This window comes from Triticum urartu, chromosome 2 (genome assembly GCF_003073215.2).
Source record: "Triticum urartu cultivar G1812 chromosome 2, Tu2.1, whole genome shotgun sequence".
NCBI classification, from domain to species: Eukaryota; Viridiplantae; Streptophyta; class Magnoliopsida; order Poales; family Poaceae; genus Triticum; species Triticum urartu.
The window spans coordinates 710,929,596-710,942,218 of NC_053023.1; the positions used below are offsets into that span (position 1 = coordinate 710,929,596).

Below are 12,623 nucleotides of genomic sequence, written 5' to 3' on the forward strand. Positions count from 1 at the left end.
GCGTAGGCTACCACTTGTAAGAATAACAGTGGCAAAAAAAAGCCAACAAATGCCGGCTTAGAAAGAAAAAAACTGCAGACATGCTTCCAATTTTAGCAACTCTAGTGGATAAAACATACCTTACCTTTCAAGTCAGGAAATAGTCAAATGAAAAAATATATTTATTATAAGTAGTAGAGATGAAGTCATAAGGATCATGATTCAAGATATTCGGAGAAACATGGTTGGTCTCTCTGTATGATGCGAACTCGTCACCTCTACCAAAGTGGTCGTGCGTAGTATATAATGTAGAGTGCAATAATGAAATAAAATAAATGATATGAGAATTTACCATGACCACAAAATATCCTACGTTCGTCATCATCATAATCAACATGCATTTTTTGCTTCTTTTGTATGTGGTCCAAGTTTTCTATCAGGAAAACATGTTAACTCAACTATAGATAAGGACGGTATGAAAATGCGCATGTAAAATTACATTTGCCATGTATCTGTTGGACAAACAAATAAGACTTATGCAAACTTTTGGTTTTTTTAGTAAAACTTATGCGAACTTTAGTTTCTTTTCACTAAAACTTATGCAAACTTCTGGGTTTTTTTCAGTGAAACGTAATTTCATGACTGCAAATAAGGTCTAGGTTCAATGAATTTGTCTGTGAGTTCACTGTGTAGTTGTGAGTTGGCCATCTAATTGTTGGGGATCGTAGCAGAAATTTAAAATTTTCTACGCATCACCAAGATCAATCTATGGAGTAATCTAGCAACGAGGGGAAGGGGAGTGCATCTACATACCCTTGTAGATCGCTAAGCGGAAGCGTTGCAAGAACGCGGATGAAGGAGTCGTACTCGTAGCGATTCAGATCGCGGTTGATTCCGATCTAAGCGCCGAACCACGGCGCCTCCGCGTTCAACACACGTGCAGCCCGGTGACGTCTCCCACGCCTTGATCCAGCAAGGGGAGAAGGAGAGGTTGGGGAAGACTCCATCCAACAGCAGCACGACGGCGTGGTGGTGGTGGAGGAGCGCGGAACTCCAGCAGGGCTTCGCCAAGCACTATGAGAGACGAGGAGGGAGAGAGGTAGGGCTGCGCCAAGAGGGAGATGATCTCGTGTGTCTTGCAGCCCCCAATACCTCAAGTATATATAGGGGAAGGGGAGGGGCTACGCCCCCATCTAGGGTTCCCTCCCTAGGGGTGGCGGCAGCCCCAAAACCCATCTAGGGTGGCGGCCAAGGGGGGAGAGAGGGGGGCGCACCTAGGGTGGGCCTTAAGGCCCATCTGGACCTAGGGTTTGCCCCCCTCCCCTCTTGGAGGCGCCTTGGGCCTTGGTGGGAGGCGCCCCAGCCCACCTAGGGGCTGGTCCCTTCCCACTATTGGCCCATGTAGGCCTCCGGGGCAGGTGGCCCCACCCGATGGACCCCCGGACCACTCCGGTGGTCCTGGTACACTACCGGTGATGCCCGGAACACTTTCGGTGGCCAAAACCATGCTTCCTATATATAAATCTTTACCTCCGGACCATTCCGAAACTCCTCATGATGTCCGGGATCTCATCCGGAACTCCGAACAACATTCGATAACCGCGTACATACTTTCCCTATAACCCTAGCGTCATCGAACCTTAAGTGTGTAGACCCTACGGGCTCGGGAGTCATGCAGACATGGCCGAGACAACTCTCCGGTCAATAACCAACAGCGGGATCTGGATACCCATGTTGGTTCCCACATGCTCCACGATGATCTCATCGGATGAACCACGATGCCAAGGATTCAATCAATCCCGTATACAATTCCCTTTGTCTAGTGGTATAGTACTTGCCCGAGATTCGATCGTCGGTATCCCGATACCTTGTTCAATCTCGTTACCGGCAAGTCTCTTTACTCGTTCCGTAACACATCATCCCGTGATCAACTCCTTGATCACATTGTGCACATTATGATGATGTCCTACCGAGTGGGCCCAGAGATACCTCTCCGTTTACACGGAGTGACAAATCCCAGTCTCGATTCGTGCCAACCCAACAAACACTTTCGGAGATACCCGTAGTGCGCCTTTATAGCCACCCAGTTACGTTGTGACGTTTGGCACACCCAAAGCACTCCTACGGTATCCGGGAGTTGCACAATCTCATGGTCTAAGGAAATGATACTTGACATTAGAAAAGCTTTAGCATACGAACTACACGATCTTGTGCTAGGCTTAGGATTGGGTCTTTTCCATCACATCATTCTCCTAATGATGTGATCCCGTTATCAACGACATCCAATGTCCATGGTCAGGAAACCGTAACCATCTATTGATCAACGAGCTAGTCAACTAGAGGCTTACTAGGGACATGGTGTTGTCTATGTATCCACACATGTATCTGAGTTTCCTATCAATACAATTCTAGCATGGATAATAAACGATTATCATGAACAATGAAATATAATATAATTTATTATTGCCTCTAGGGCATATTTCCAACAGTAATAACCGATAGTCAGTACTTAAGAAACAGGGATGTCTGTCGCAGGTACGCGAAAATCAATGAAAAATAAGGAAAAAAGAAGGCATTTGTTGCCTGAAACCCAACTGTGTGTGCTCCAGCGCTCCTCTGTTTCTCATTGCCTCATCTCTAGTTCTTGTACTTCTAGATGTGTCACCACCGGCGAGGTAGCGATGACAGTAAAAAAACACTCGGTACTTACCTGATTAGTGCGTGTGTGTGTGACACGTTCGCGTGAAGGCGAGCGTCTCCGTCGTTCAAGCCTGCGAGCGGCCGCGACGACTGTGTCCTCTCACCAGCTAGGCGGCATTGTTGGCGCGGGTGAGTCAGTCGTCCAGCTTTGAGGCGTCAGCCTCCACGCACCAGGGCGTGGGGAGTTCCAACGTCCGACGAAGGTAGGATATCTTTGGACGACGTCGTCCACGCATGAGTACTGGACAAGCGTGTCCAACGGAGCAGCACACGTCAGAGTTGAGGGAGTCGGCGGTGGCTTCGGGCGAGTGAGATGGGGCCGTGATTAGCTTCACCTGCTGCGCAATGGCCGAGACCTGTGCCGCCCTGGGGACGACGATGGTTGGCGACCAGGCGAATCTACATGCATGGCCCGCTTATACTGGTCCAGGATACCCAGCGTTTCCCCCACTTGAAGGGCGTCGACGGTGGGTGGTTGTCAGCGTGGGTGTTGTGGACGCATCTGAAGTCGACGCGGATGCCGGTGGTTCTCGGAGAGCATGCGCAGGACGTGGATGAAGTCGTTGCAGTCAGTAGAAGAGTGACCTGGCCTCCAAGCAGAAGATGAAGGCGACGACGGCACGTGTGTGTGTGTTCGTAGGAAGCCGCAGCTCCTCCTCGCGTGTCTCCCACTATGGCTTGCGTGGGTGGTGGGCTGGTGACGGCAGGTGACTCGCGATTTCGATTTCCTGATAGGAGATGATAGGTTGCGCTCGCGATTAGTTTCCTACTAATAATTAGATGCGTTCGTGGTTAGTTATCTAATAGGATGCGTCCGTGATTAGTTTCTTAATAATTAGATGCGTCCGTGATTAATTTCCTAATAGGATGCGCGTGATTATTTCCTAATAATAGGATGCATGCGTGATCATTTTTCTAATAATAGGATGCTCCCGTGATTAGTTTCCTAATAATAGGATGCGTTTGTGATTAGTTTCCTAATAATTAGATGCGCCCGTGATTAGTTTCTTAATAGGATGTATTCGTGATTATAGTTTCCTAATTGATCAGACGCTTTCATATTTTCCTCCGCGGTGGAGTACGGCCAGTCAATGTAAATTGCTAAGTGCACATAGAGTACAGATTACGTTAAAGCTAGCCGTTAGATTGAGTTTAGTGAGACTAATCATGCGGTGGTCATGTATTCGTGTATGTTTTGTGGGGTGCACTTGGAAAAAGATAATGTTTGCTATTTTATAAGTAATATAGATGCGGTGGTCATGTATTCATGTATGTTTTGTGGGGTGCACTTAAAAAAGATAATGTTTACTCTTTTATAAGTAATATAGATTATAAGTAATATAGAAATATAGATGGACGGAAGAACTTTTTTTTTTTTGAGAATCTGGAAGAGAATAACTGAGGTTCCGCTCTATGTTGGGCCGTTAATCTGGGCTCACGGCCCATTATCAGAAGGAGAACCGAACGAACGACTTCAGAAGGTCGACGTGAAAATAATAGTGGGGGAAGATCTCCCTATCGACGACGCTCATCTCACCGTCGTTTGCCTAGACAAAAGAGAGTCACCGCCTCCTCCGCCTTCTCATCGCCGGCCCCTGCCTCCGCCACTCGCCCACTCCCTGCCCCTAGTCCCGATCTCGCGCCGTCGGCCACCGATCCTGCCCCTAGTTCCGATCCTAGTCCCAGCCGTCTCCCCCATACCCCAACCGCCTCCCCCATACCCCAGCCGCCTCCGCTCATTCCTCCCCGCGCAGAGCCGCGGCGGCCGCCTGCCAACGCCGGGACGGACTACTGGTCAGCAGGTTCAGTCCAGGACGCGGCTGGTACAGTGACACCTGGAGCCCTGCCGCTCCACTGAACTAGCGATCCGAAGGAGCGGACGGGCGCACACCAGGTGTTCGAGGGAATGCACCTCTGAAACGCCTTCCCCACTTAGCCTCCGGGAGACGAACGAGCAGAGTTGAGAATGACGTTCGGGTCTGTCATCGAGAGGAATGTGGCGCGGCCACTCATGAGGCTGGTCACCATGGGCGGTGCACCGATCCTGCAGCAGCTCCACCTGGAGGAAAGGCTGCTGCGCCGCACCAGCGATAACTGGTGCATCGTCAATGATGGCACGGCTCCTCCCACCATTGTCATGGGTGTCTCTGGGTAATGTCCTTTCGGTGTCTTCAGTAAGTTGCCTTTCATTCGTGCGAGCGTAGTGTGGTTGTTTATATGGTTTTCGTGCCAACAGGAAGGTCTCTGAGCTCGTCGAGATACGGCCTGTGCTTCGAGATCATGTGCCAGTGGTAAGGCGTTTCAGTGGGGGTGGCACCGTCATTGTTGATCAGGGGACAGTTTTCGTCACCTTCATATGCAACAAGACTGCCATCGCTGGGTTGCAGCCGTTTCCCCGCGACATCATGTCATGGACAGGCCAGCTGTATGGTAAAGTGTTCCGTGGATTCGGCGAATTTCATCTGCGGGAAAATGGTATGTCAAATTAGCAGACTGGCTATTTCACCACTTGCCAGTTTGATTTTACCATGGAGTTGTTTTATTTTAATCAGTGAAAATTCTATCATTGTTCCTAGTCAGGCTTTGATATGCATTTACAGCGACCATTTATATAGTGGTGTGCACTAGCTATTCTCGAATTCCTGTACCGATCTTACTTGACCGTTCATCCTTTTTCTCCTCTGTATTTTATTTTATTGACTGTATTAAGGTCTCTAAATGTCTAAGGGTTTCCCAGCGGGCATGTTTTGAATTTTGACCTGCTGCATCGTTGCAAATCTAGAATCTACTAAACTGATCCTTGTAGTATGCAACTTTAGATAGCATAGATTAAAGTGAAACCATGGACTCGCATGTCACACGACCAGCAATTCTGATCCCCATTGTAATATTTGATTCTTGCTCTGAAATGTCATGTGTAAATGCGTTTTGCTCTGTTTACCGCCTTGCAAGTTGTAAGGGTTCCTGGAATGATTTAATGTAGACCGAAGCTACTATCCTCTATTTAACATATCTCTTTCCAAATTTGAAATTATGTTGTAAAAAGTTGATCCTGGATCTGGCATATATATTGAATATTTCAGGTATGCCAATTTGCAGTTTACATGTGATGTATATCTTTCCAAGGCTACACTCATGTGTGGGTTATTTTTCGCAGACTATGCATTCGATCATCGAAAGTTTGGTGGAAATGCTCAGTCCATAACAAAAGATCGTTGGGTACACCACACATCATTCTTATGGGATTATGATGTGAAAAATATGGGTTATCTAAAAAACCCACAACGTGCTCCTGAATATCGCCAGGTACAGTTATCTCTGTGATATTTTGCTTTGCTTTGAACCAACCAAAGTATTAAATTTTGACCTTTCTAAACAAAATATGAATTTAGAGACCTTAACTCTGGCTATTTATGTCCATATCAGCTTCTATTGTTTGTTATGTTGCCAAATTTTAGGCTGGTCAATGTTGGTATGTTTCCCCAAACATGGGAAACAAGTTGATCTATTAGTAGCAGTCCAGTCGCTATCTTGGGTTTACTATTTTCTAAACACTTGGGATGACAAGATATGTAAACCACTGAACTGTCAACTAAATTCCGTCGAATGAAAAAAAAAACTCTGCTTTCAGTGGATGCACTCATCTTAGAATAAACACATTTCATAAAACTTTGTGCGGTCCTTGGCACAGTTTACCCAGGAGCAGAGTTAACTGCTCGGTCTCTTCCAATTTTGGAAATATGAGCGATAGTTCCACTGAAAGACTGAATAGGAAAGTTTATGAGCAAGATTGCAGTTAACTGTTCATTGATATTGACACCTGAAGGGCGAATAATTCGAGGAATTCAGTGTAAGCATTTGTGTGCATATCCTTGAGAATATCATGTAGTCGAAAGCGCCGAGTTGAGTAGCATATATGTGTTTACCACCAGTTATTGGCTGCAGTGGTCTGGCACTGCACAAAACACTGCAAAGTTTAGTGCCAAGAAGCAGCATTTTTCCAAGGAATGGGCTTATTTCTTTAGAAAGTAGAAACCCTGGCCGATTAGTTTGATCCCTAAGTGGCACAATGACTGTTGAGTACATCCCAGTCTTTCATAGGTATAATGGCATTGTTGTTATTTTGTGATAGGGCTGTTTCTGAGAAAGTGTTGTTGTTATGAAAATAGGTTTTAATTTTAGAAAGTCAGGAACATTGTCATTTAGTACGTTGATAGTCTAGGCCTTTCAACCATTACGAGTCTTTGAAGTTCTGTCATTGCGATCTCCAAACTAAAAGCCTTTCTTATTTTTCAGGCGAGGGACCACTCAGATTTCCTGTGCCGCATGAACGAGTACATGCCATCACGGTCAGTTTTCACTGAAGGGATTACCGCGGCCCTCGGAGACCACTTTACGGTCCAACACACAGAGCTAGAGACAGCGCTCCCCGAAGACTTCATGCCTTCTACGAAGGTGCTATCGCCGCAGGACTTGCAAGACATCATCTCCTCCAAAGAGCCCCCCACAGCAGAGAGAATTCAACGATGGCCACGGTGATAAAGATCACTGCGTGTTTTGTGACATATGGCAATTTTTATGCCACACGGTGTACTCAACTTGGAGTCACTGCTTTCACTTGATTTTGACAAATCAGTTAGTCAGAAGGTGTAGTTCCAATATTTTTGGCAGCCTTGGTGCTGTTGCCTGGTGAAAATCGGTGATAGGATTCGGACGAGGCTTTGTGAACATGCTTGGTTGGCAGGCCATTTGCGCTGTCATGAGTTACCGCACATGAGTTATCTTTGGTAAACTGCTTGCAGATCATTGTACGCGGTCCACATACTACGCACCGTCGCACACAATTTGTTGAACATGATAGTTTGCCCATGAACACGCACGGTTCTTGAATTTCAATTGTGTGTTATCTCGACTTATCACACGCGTGTTTCGAACGAACTGTGAGCATCATTCTGTACTAGTGAAAGTGTTGTCTTATGACCCAATTAAAGAGTTTGATTTCCCAGCGGCCCCAACAGTGGGGTGTTTACTGATCTGCAACATTCTACAGCTCCTCGTCCTGACGACCGACGGCTGCCATGGATAGCTTTGGACTAGCCAAGCTCTCCAACCAGACCTCGTCGCGGACGGTGGCGTATTCGTCGTCGTTGCGGTGCCACGTCCAGACGGCGCTCGTCTCGTCGACGAGCCTCAGCCGGCCGTGCCCAAAGCTCGCCTCCTGGAACACCGACAGGTGCGCCGACTTGTGATAATCCAGGAACCTTCAGCACAAAAACAAGAATCAAGCTTCAAAATCTAACAAAATACCAAGGAAATCCGCAACAGCAACAGTGAGAGAGATCGATCGATCGATCGCGTACTTGAGAGCAAGCCCTTCTCTGTTGCCGCCGTCGCCGATGGTAATGTACATCGGGCCCCGGCCGTCGGCCTCGTTGTCATAGACCCTCGTCTGTTTCATCGACCAGCCAGAAAATTAGTCCATTGATGGAGCAAGAATGTCGGAACGCAACGAGATGATTAGCTGTAAGAAGGCTATAGCTTACGAATCGCTCGTAGGCGTGGACGTGGCCGGAGAAGACGACGTCGACGCGGGCCTCGTAGAGGAGGCTCTCCATGGCGGCGCGCATCGCCTCGCCCTCCCCCTGGTGGGCCTGGTTGGTGTTGTACCACGGCGCGTGCAGCAGCACCAGCAGCCACGGCGTCCTCCGCCGGTCCACGCCGGCGAGGTCCCGCTCCAGCCACGCGCGCTGCGCCGACCCCTCCTCGAACTCGGCGTAGGACCCCAGCATCACGACGTGCGCCGCGCCGCCGGCCGCGTCGAACGAGTAGTAGAGGTTGGAGGCGGAGCCGCTCTCCTCGTGCGGCATCCGCCACCGCGCGTTGTAGGCGACGAAGGGCGCGAAGCCGACGACGGGGAGCGCCTCCGCCTCGTGGTTGCCCTCCGTCACCATCCACGGCCGCGCGCTCGCCAGCGGCTGCACCAGCCGCCCGAACGAGTCCCACAGCGGCTGCTGCGTGTCCGCGTACGACAGGTCGCCCGGGAGCAGCAGCATGTCGTAGTCCGCGCCGCCGATGTGCGCCAGCGTCGACGCCGTCCACCGGGTCTGGCCCAGGTCGCCGATGACGACGAGCTCCACCGGGAGCGACGCCGGAGGGGTCCGGAGGGTGAGCTCGTCGCCGGCCTTGCCGCACCGGTAGTGGTAGGTCGTGCCGGGCGCCAGCGGGCCGATCGTCACGTGGTGGATCGCGCCGGACTCGTAGAAGAAGTATTTGTACGTCGCGTGGTCGCCCGTCGCCGACGCGGTGTAGTTGCCCCGGGATTCGCCGTACTCCACCACCGACGGCGTGCTCCGGTCGTCAGTGACCCATGAAATCCTCATCTTGTCCCTTCCCACAGTTGAAATGTGCACCTAACGGGTAGCATGTGAAAATGCCGAGAAAAGTAAATACAGTTATATAAAAGAATTGTATCAACACTCCTTAAAACAAAGAACTGTATGAACACTAGGATAAAAAAAACTATGACATACGGGCAAGTCTAGGAAAATATGGAAAAAAATTATACGAGACCAGGTCTCACGGTTAGCAGGTGAGACCCACCCTGATGGATGGGGTAGATGCTTTGTGATTTGTGAATGTCACGTGTCATCCATCAGGATGAGTCTCGCGTGAGACCTGGTCTCATAGAATTCTTTTCCTTTATTGAGGTGTCAGCAGACAACAGTTTTTTGCTATTGGAACTCAGGCTCTAGGAGCCCAGTTTTCCTAAAAAAAATCATAATTTGAAAGTCTCCAAAAAAACATAAGTAAAGATGCATACTACATGTTTTTGTAAAGTCTCATGATAAAATATGTTTTGATGTCTCCTAAAATCCGCGTTGCCTTCCCATCTCAATTTTGTCGCAACTATGGTCGACGATTCACTCCCCTCCTGGTAGGCACTAGGAGAATATCTAGAGCTACTGAATGCCCAGGTGCTACCGTTATACGGGCTGTGGGTCGTCAAATAACCCCTACATGCAACTTTTGTAACTCAATAAGTATCTATGGATGAATTGCACTATTTTGTAACGCCATCTTCTTCCAGAGGAATGAACTCCACAACAGAACTTCGCCCTTGCAAGGACAGACAACCAGGGGAGCAGCAAAGATGAACTTCAAAAATGTTTCTGAGGCTGCTCATAATGGGAGCATACAAGAAATTATCATGCATGCCAACTAGGCAATATTGATGAGACGACGTATAATTAAATGTAGAGAAAGGGGGGTGGGGAGTGTGTTGAGTATCATAATAAGCACTAATATCAGTGAAAAAATAACTCGTTATAGCAAAATAACATCAGCCTTAAAGTCCACTAATAAAAAAGCGTGTTCTATCGCATTATAACATTGCTATTAGCGAGACATTGTACACTCATTGCTCCTCATGCTACACCATGCTATCATCCATGCTACAACGCTGACGTGTGTCACCTGTCACGAATGACAATAGATAAATAGATAAGGCATCTAAGATATTATACTATACAGTAACATATAATGCTTTTCACTGTGAGCAACCTAATAATGCTATTGGGGGTGGTACTGGGGTGGGGTGTAGTTTGGCCGATTTAGACGTCCTAGCACTCTAAGCAGCTGAAAGAGATTTGGCCGATTTAGAAGGCTTGGCGTTGGTTTAGATTAGACTAGCCACAATGGAGAGTAACATACACTAATAACATACACATATCTCTAGACTATATTATTATCTTCATACTGAGTAGTAACTTAAGTGTGGTAACATGCAAAGATTCATTTATTAAGTTATAGACTCATATTGCATTGGGACATGTGATGTTACAGTAACTAGCTAAGTTACTACAACTACCTCTCTCCTCATTAACTTATTGCCACATAAGCAAATTTGTTGAGTTGGACTCGATATTACTGCTGAAATTACTTCCACTGTAGCTAGTCTTAGGAGTACTTGGCAGCTTCGGAACCCAAGGACCACTTGTGCAGCAGTCGGCAAGCTCAGCCCATGTCGACCAAAACAACATGGACCATTTGTTTATACTTTGTACCAAAAAGCATTTGGGTCCTGTCCTGCCCAAGTTATCAAGACAAATTTTATTCAGTGTTAAATTTTTCTTTGCATCTACTTTTAGGCCCAGAGGTCCTAAATTATATTTCTGTACCATCTACTTTTCTAACTAAATTGTATACTACGGTTGGATGACATCCGCCCGCGGACTTGTAGCAACTCAATCTGAGGTAGCTGCAATCAACCTCATATTACCCGCAAAAAAAAGGAATAAAGAAATTAACCTCAGATTGAGTTGCTACAAGCAATGTCATTGTTATCCATTGTCTAGGGATTATCTGTCTATACTTTTCGCCAAAAAAAGGGATTACCTGTCTATATATAAACAAAAAGCAGAGGATTGGGGGATAAAACAGAGTTGACCAAGCCAGAACGCTTCAGAATTATCGTTTGAAAAATTCTGATAAATCAGCTGCCAGCATCTCTGTGCGGCAAAATGAACAAGAAGCAAGCGGGCTCTTGATAGTTGTTGAGAGTAAAAACTCCCGCGTACCTGCTGAGGATGAGCCGCCGGCTTGTCGTGGGCCGTGAGCACGAGCGGGCTCGGCGGCTGCCGGACGTACTCATCGGCGCGCGCGCAGAGGAACATGAGCGACGCGAGCCCCTGCATGAGCACCCTCCACGAGTTGGCCATGGCCCCCGCGAGGAAGCCCCCGCACCCGAGCGCCGCCCGGTCCATGCCCCGCAGGCACCGCTCGTTCGCCGCCGCGAAGAGGACCCTGGCCACGCCGAGGACGCTGCCGGCGGCGACGTGGTACAAAACGCGGATGAGCGCCGCGGCTACGCGGAATGCCACGCAGATGAAGAGCAGCGCGCGGAGCAGAAAGGCGGTCGGCTTCTTACGCGTGTCGCCGCGTAGCCAGGAGGCGCTCGTCCCCTCCGTCGACATGGCCGTCGACATCGCCGGCCTTGGCTTTAAGTAGCACGAGACCTGGTAGGGTGTCATCGCACGCCATTATGTTAACAGTATTATGAGACGAAGACTTATTGGTGGGCATGTGTTGTGGGCCGAGTAGGTATCGGGTGGGAGTCTATCCGGAGGGAGATGCGACTGCGGTACCTGACATGTGCCGTGGGCGGCTGCGACGGTGGCGGCGGCCACCGGAGAGGAGGCTCGTGCTGGCGATGGCGGTGTGGTGGAGGGGGAGGGAGGGAGGAGATAGGCAGGTTGGGGCTGGCATTGCTGCAGAATTTTCTTTTTCTATGTTCGTGTTCATTTCTGCATTTGTTTGAGCCTCTGTCGCAGCAAATGTCTCTGTTTGGATGGGAGCTGAAAGCAACACGTCAGCTGCTGAAGGGTTGGAGGTTGATGACTCGATGCGGACATGAGGATATTACTAGATGCGGTTTGGGAGGCTGAAACCATGGATGTGAGGTGGCAGAGTATTTGACAAAAAACTATCACATTTCACGTCATCGTCCCAATTTACACCAGATTAATATTAATTTTATGACAAAAAACTATCAAATTGAGTTGACGACCGTTTTTATGATTTTAAACCTGTTTATGATCTGCGGGACCCGCGTGTCAGAGCTGACGTGGCGGAAAAGTCAACTTTGTTTATTTCGACGGTTAGATTGACCGTTATTACAGGTGGGTCCCACATGTCAGCATCTGCCTTTTTCTTCCTCATCCTCTTTCTCTCTCAGGCATTTCAACAAACACTTGGTGTTCGTACCCGCGTGGTGAAACAGAGCATGGGCACGCTCTCAAGGACACGGAGCTCGCCCTACCGTGTCGCCGGTGGCCTTGTCTGCAAGCTTTGCTAGCGCCGTGGCGTTGGCCGCCGCGAGCCTGGTCGCGAGCGCCGCAAGCTCTGGCACGCCGTGCGCGGAGCGGCAGGAGTAGCCTAGTTGGAGG

The 12,623-nt window shown here is 48.6% G+C and overlaps 2 protein-coding genes across 4 annotated transcripts; one reads left to right on the forward strand and one right to left on the reverse strand.

Annotated features, from left to right (window-relative positions):
- Nucleotides 1-4,174: 4,174 nt before the first annotated feature.
- On the forward strand, nt 4,175-7,615 carry LOC125539991 (lipoate-protein ligase A-like). The gene is made up of 4 exons (XM_048703551.1): nt 4,175-4,830; nt 4,916-5,154; nt 5,837-5,985; nt 6,976-7,615. Exons 1-4 carry the CDS (start codon nt 4,646-4,648, stop codon nt 7,216-7,218), a joined length of 816 nt encoding a protein of 271 aa, XP_048559508.1. The 5' UTR covers nt 4,175-4,645; the 3' UTR covers nt 7,219-7,615.
- Nucleotides 7,607-11,994, reverse strand: LOC125539990 (purple acid phosphatase 22-like). Of its 3 annotated transcripts, XM_048703548.1 has the most exons (6): nt 11,823-11,994; nt 11,606-11,693; nt 11,256-11,499; nt 8,223-9,089; nt 8,040-8,128; nt 7,607-7,940 (listed from the first exon to the last, which is right to left on the reverse strand). In XM_048703548.1, exons 1-6 carry the CDS (start codon nt 11,977-11,979, stop codon nt 7,724-7,726), a joined length of 1,662 nt encoding a protein of 553 aa, XP_048559505.1. In that variant the 5' UTR covers nt 11,980-11,994; the 3' UTR covers nt 7,607-7,723. The 3 variants fall into 3 exon arrangements, with proteins under 3 accessions (XP_048559505.1, XP_048559507.1, XP_048559506.1); XM_048703550.1 differs by having other exon boundaries at nt 11,256-11,693; nt 11,823-11,958; XM_048703549.1 differs by having other exon boundaries at nt 11,256-11,958.
- Between the last annotated feature and the right edge of the window lie 629 nt (nt 11,995-12,623).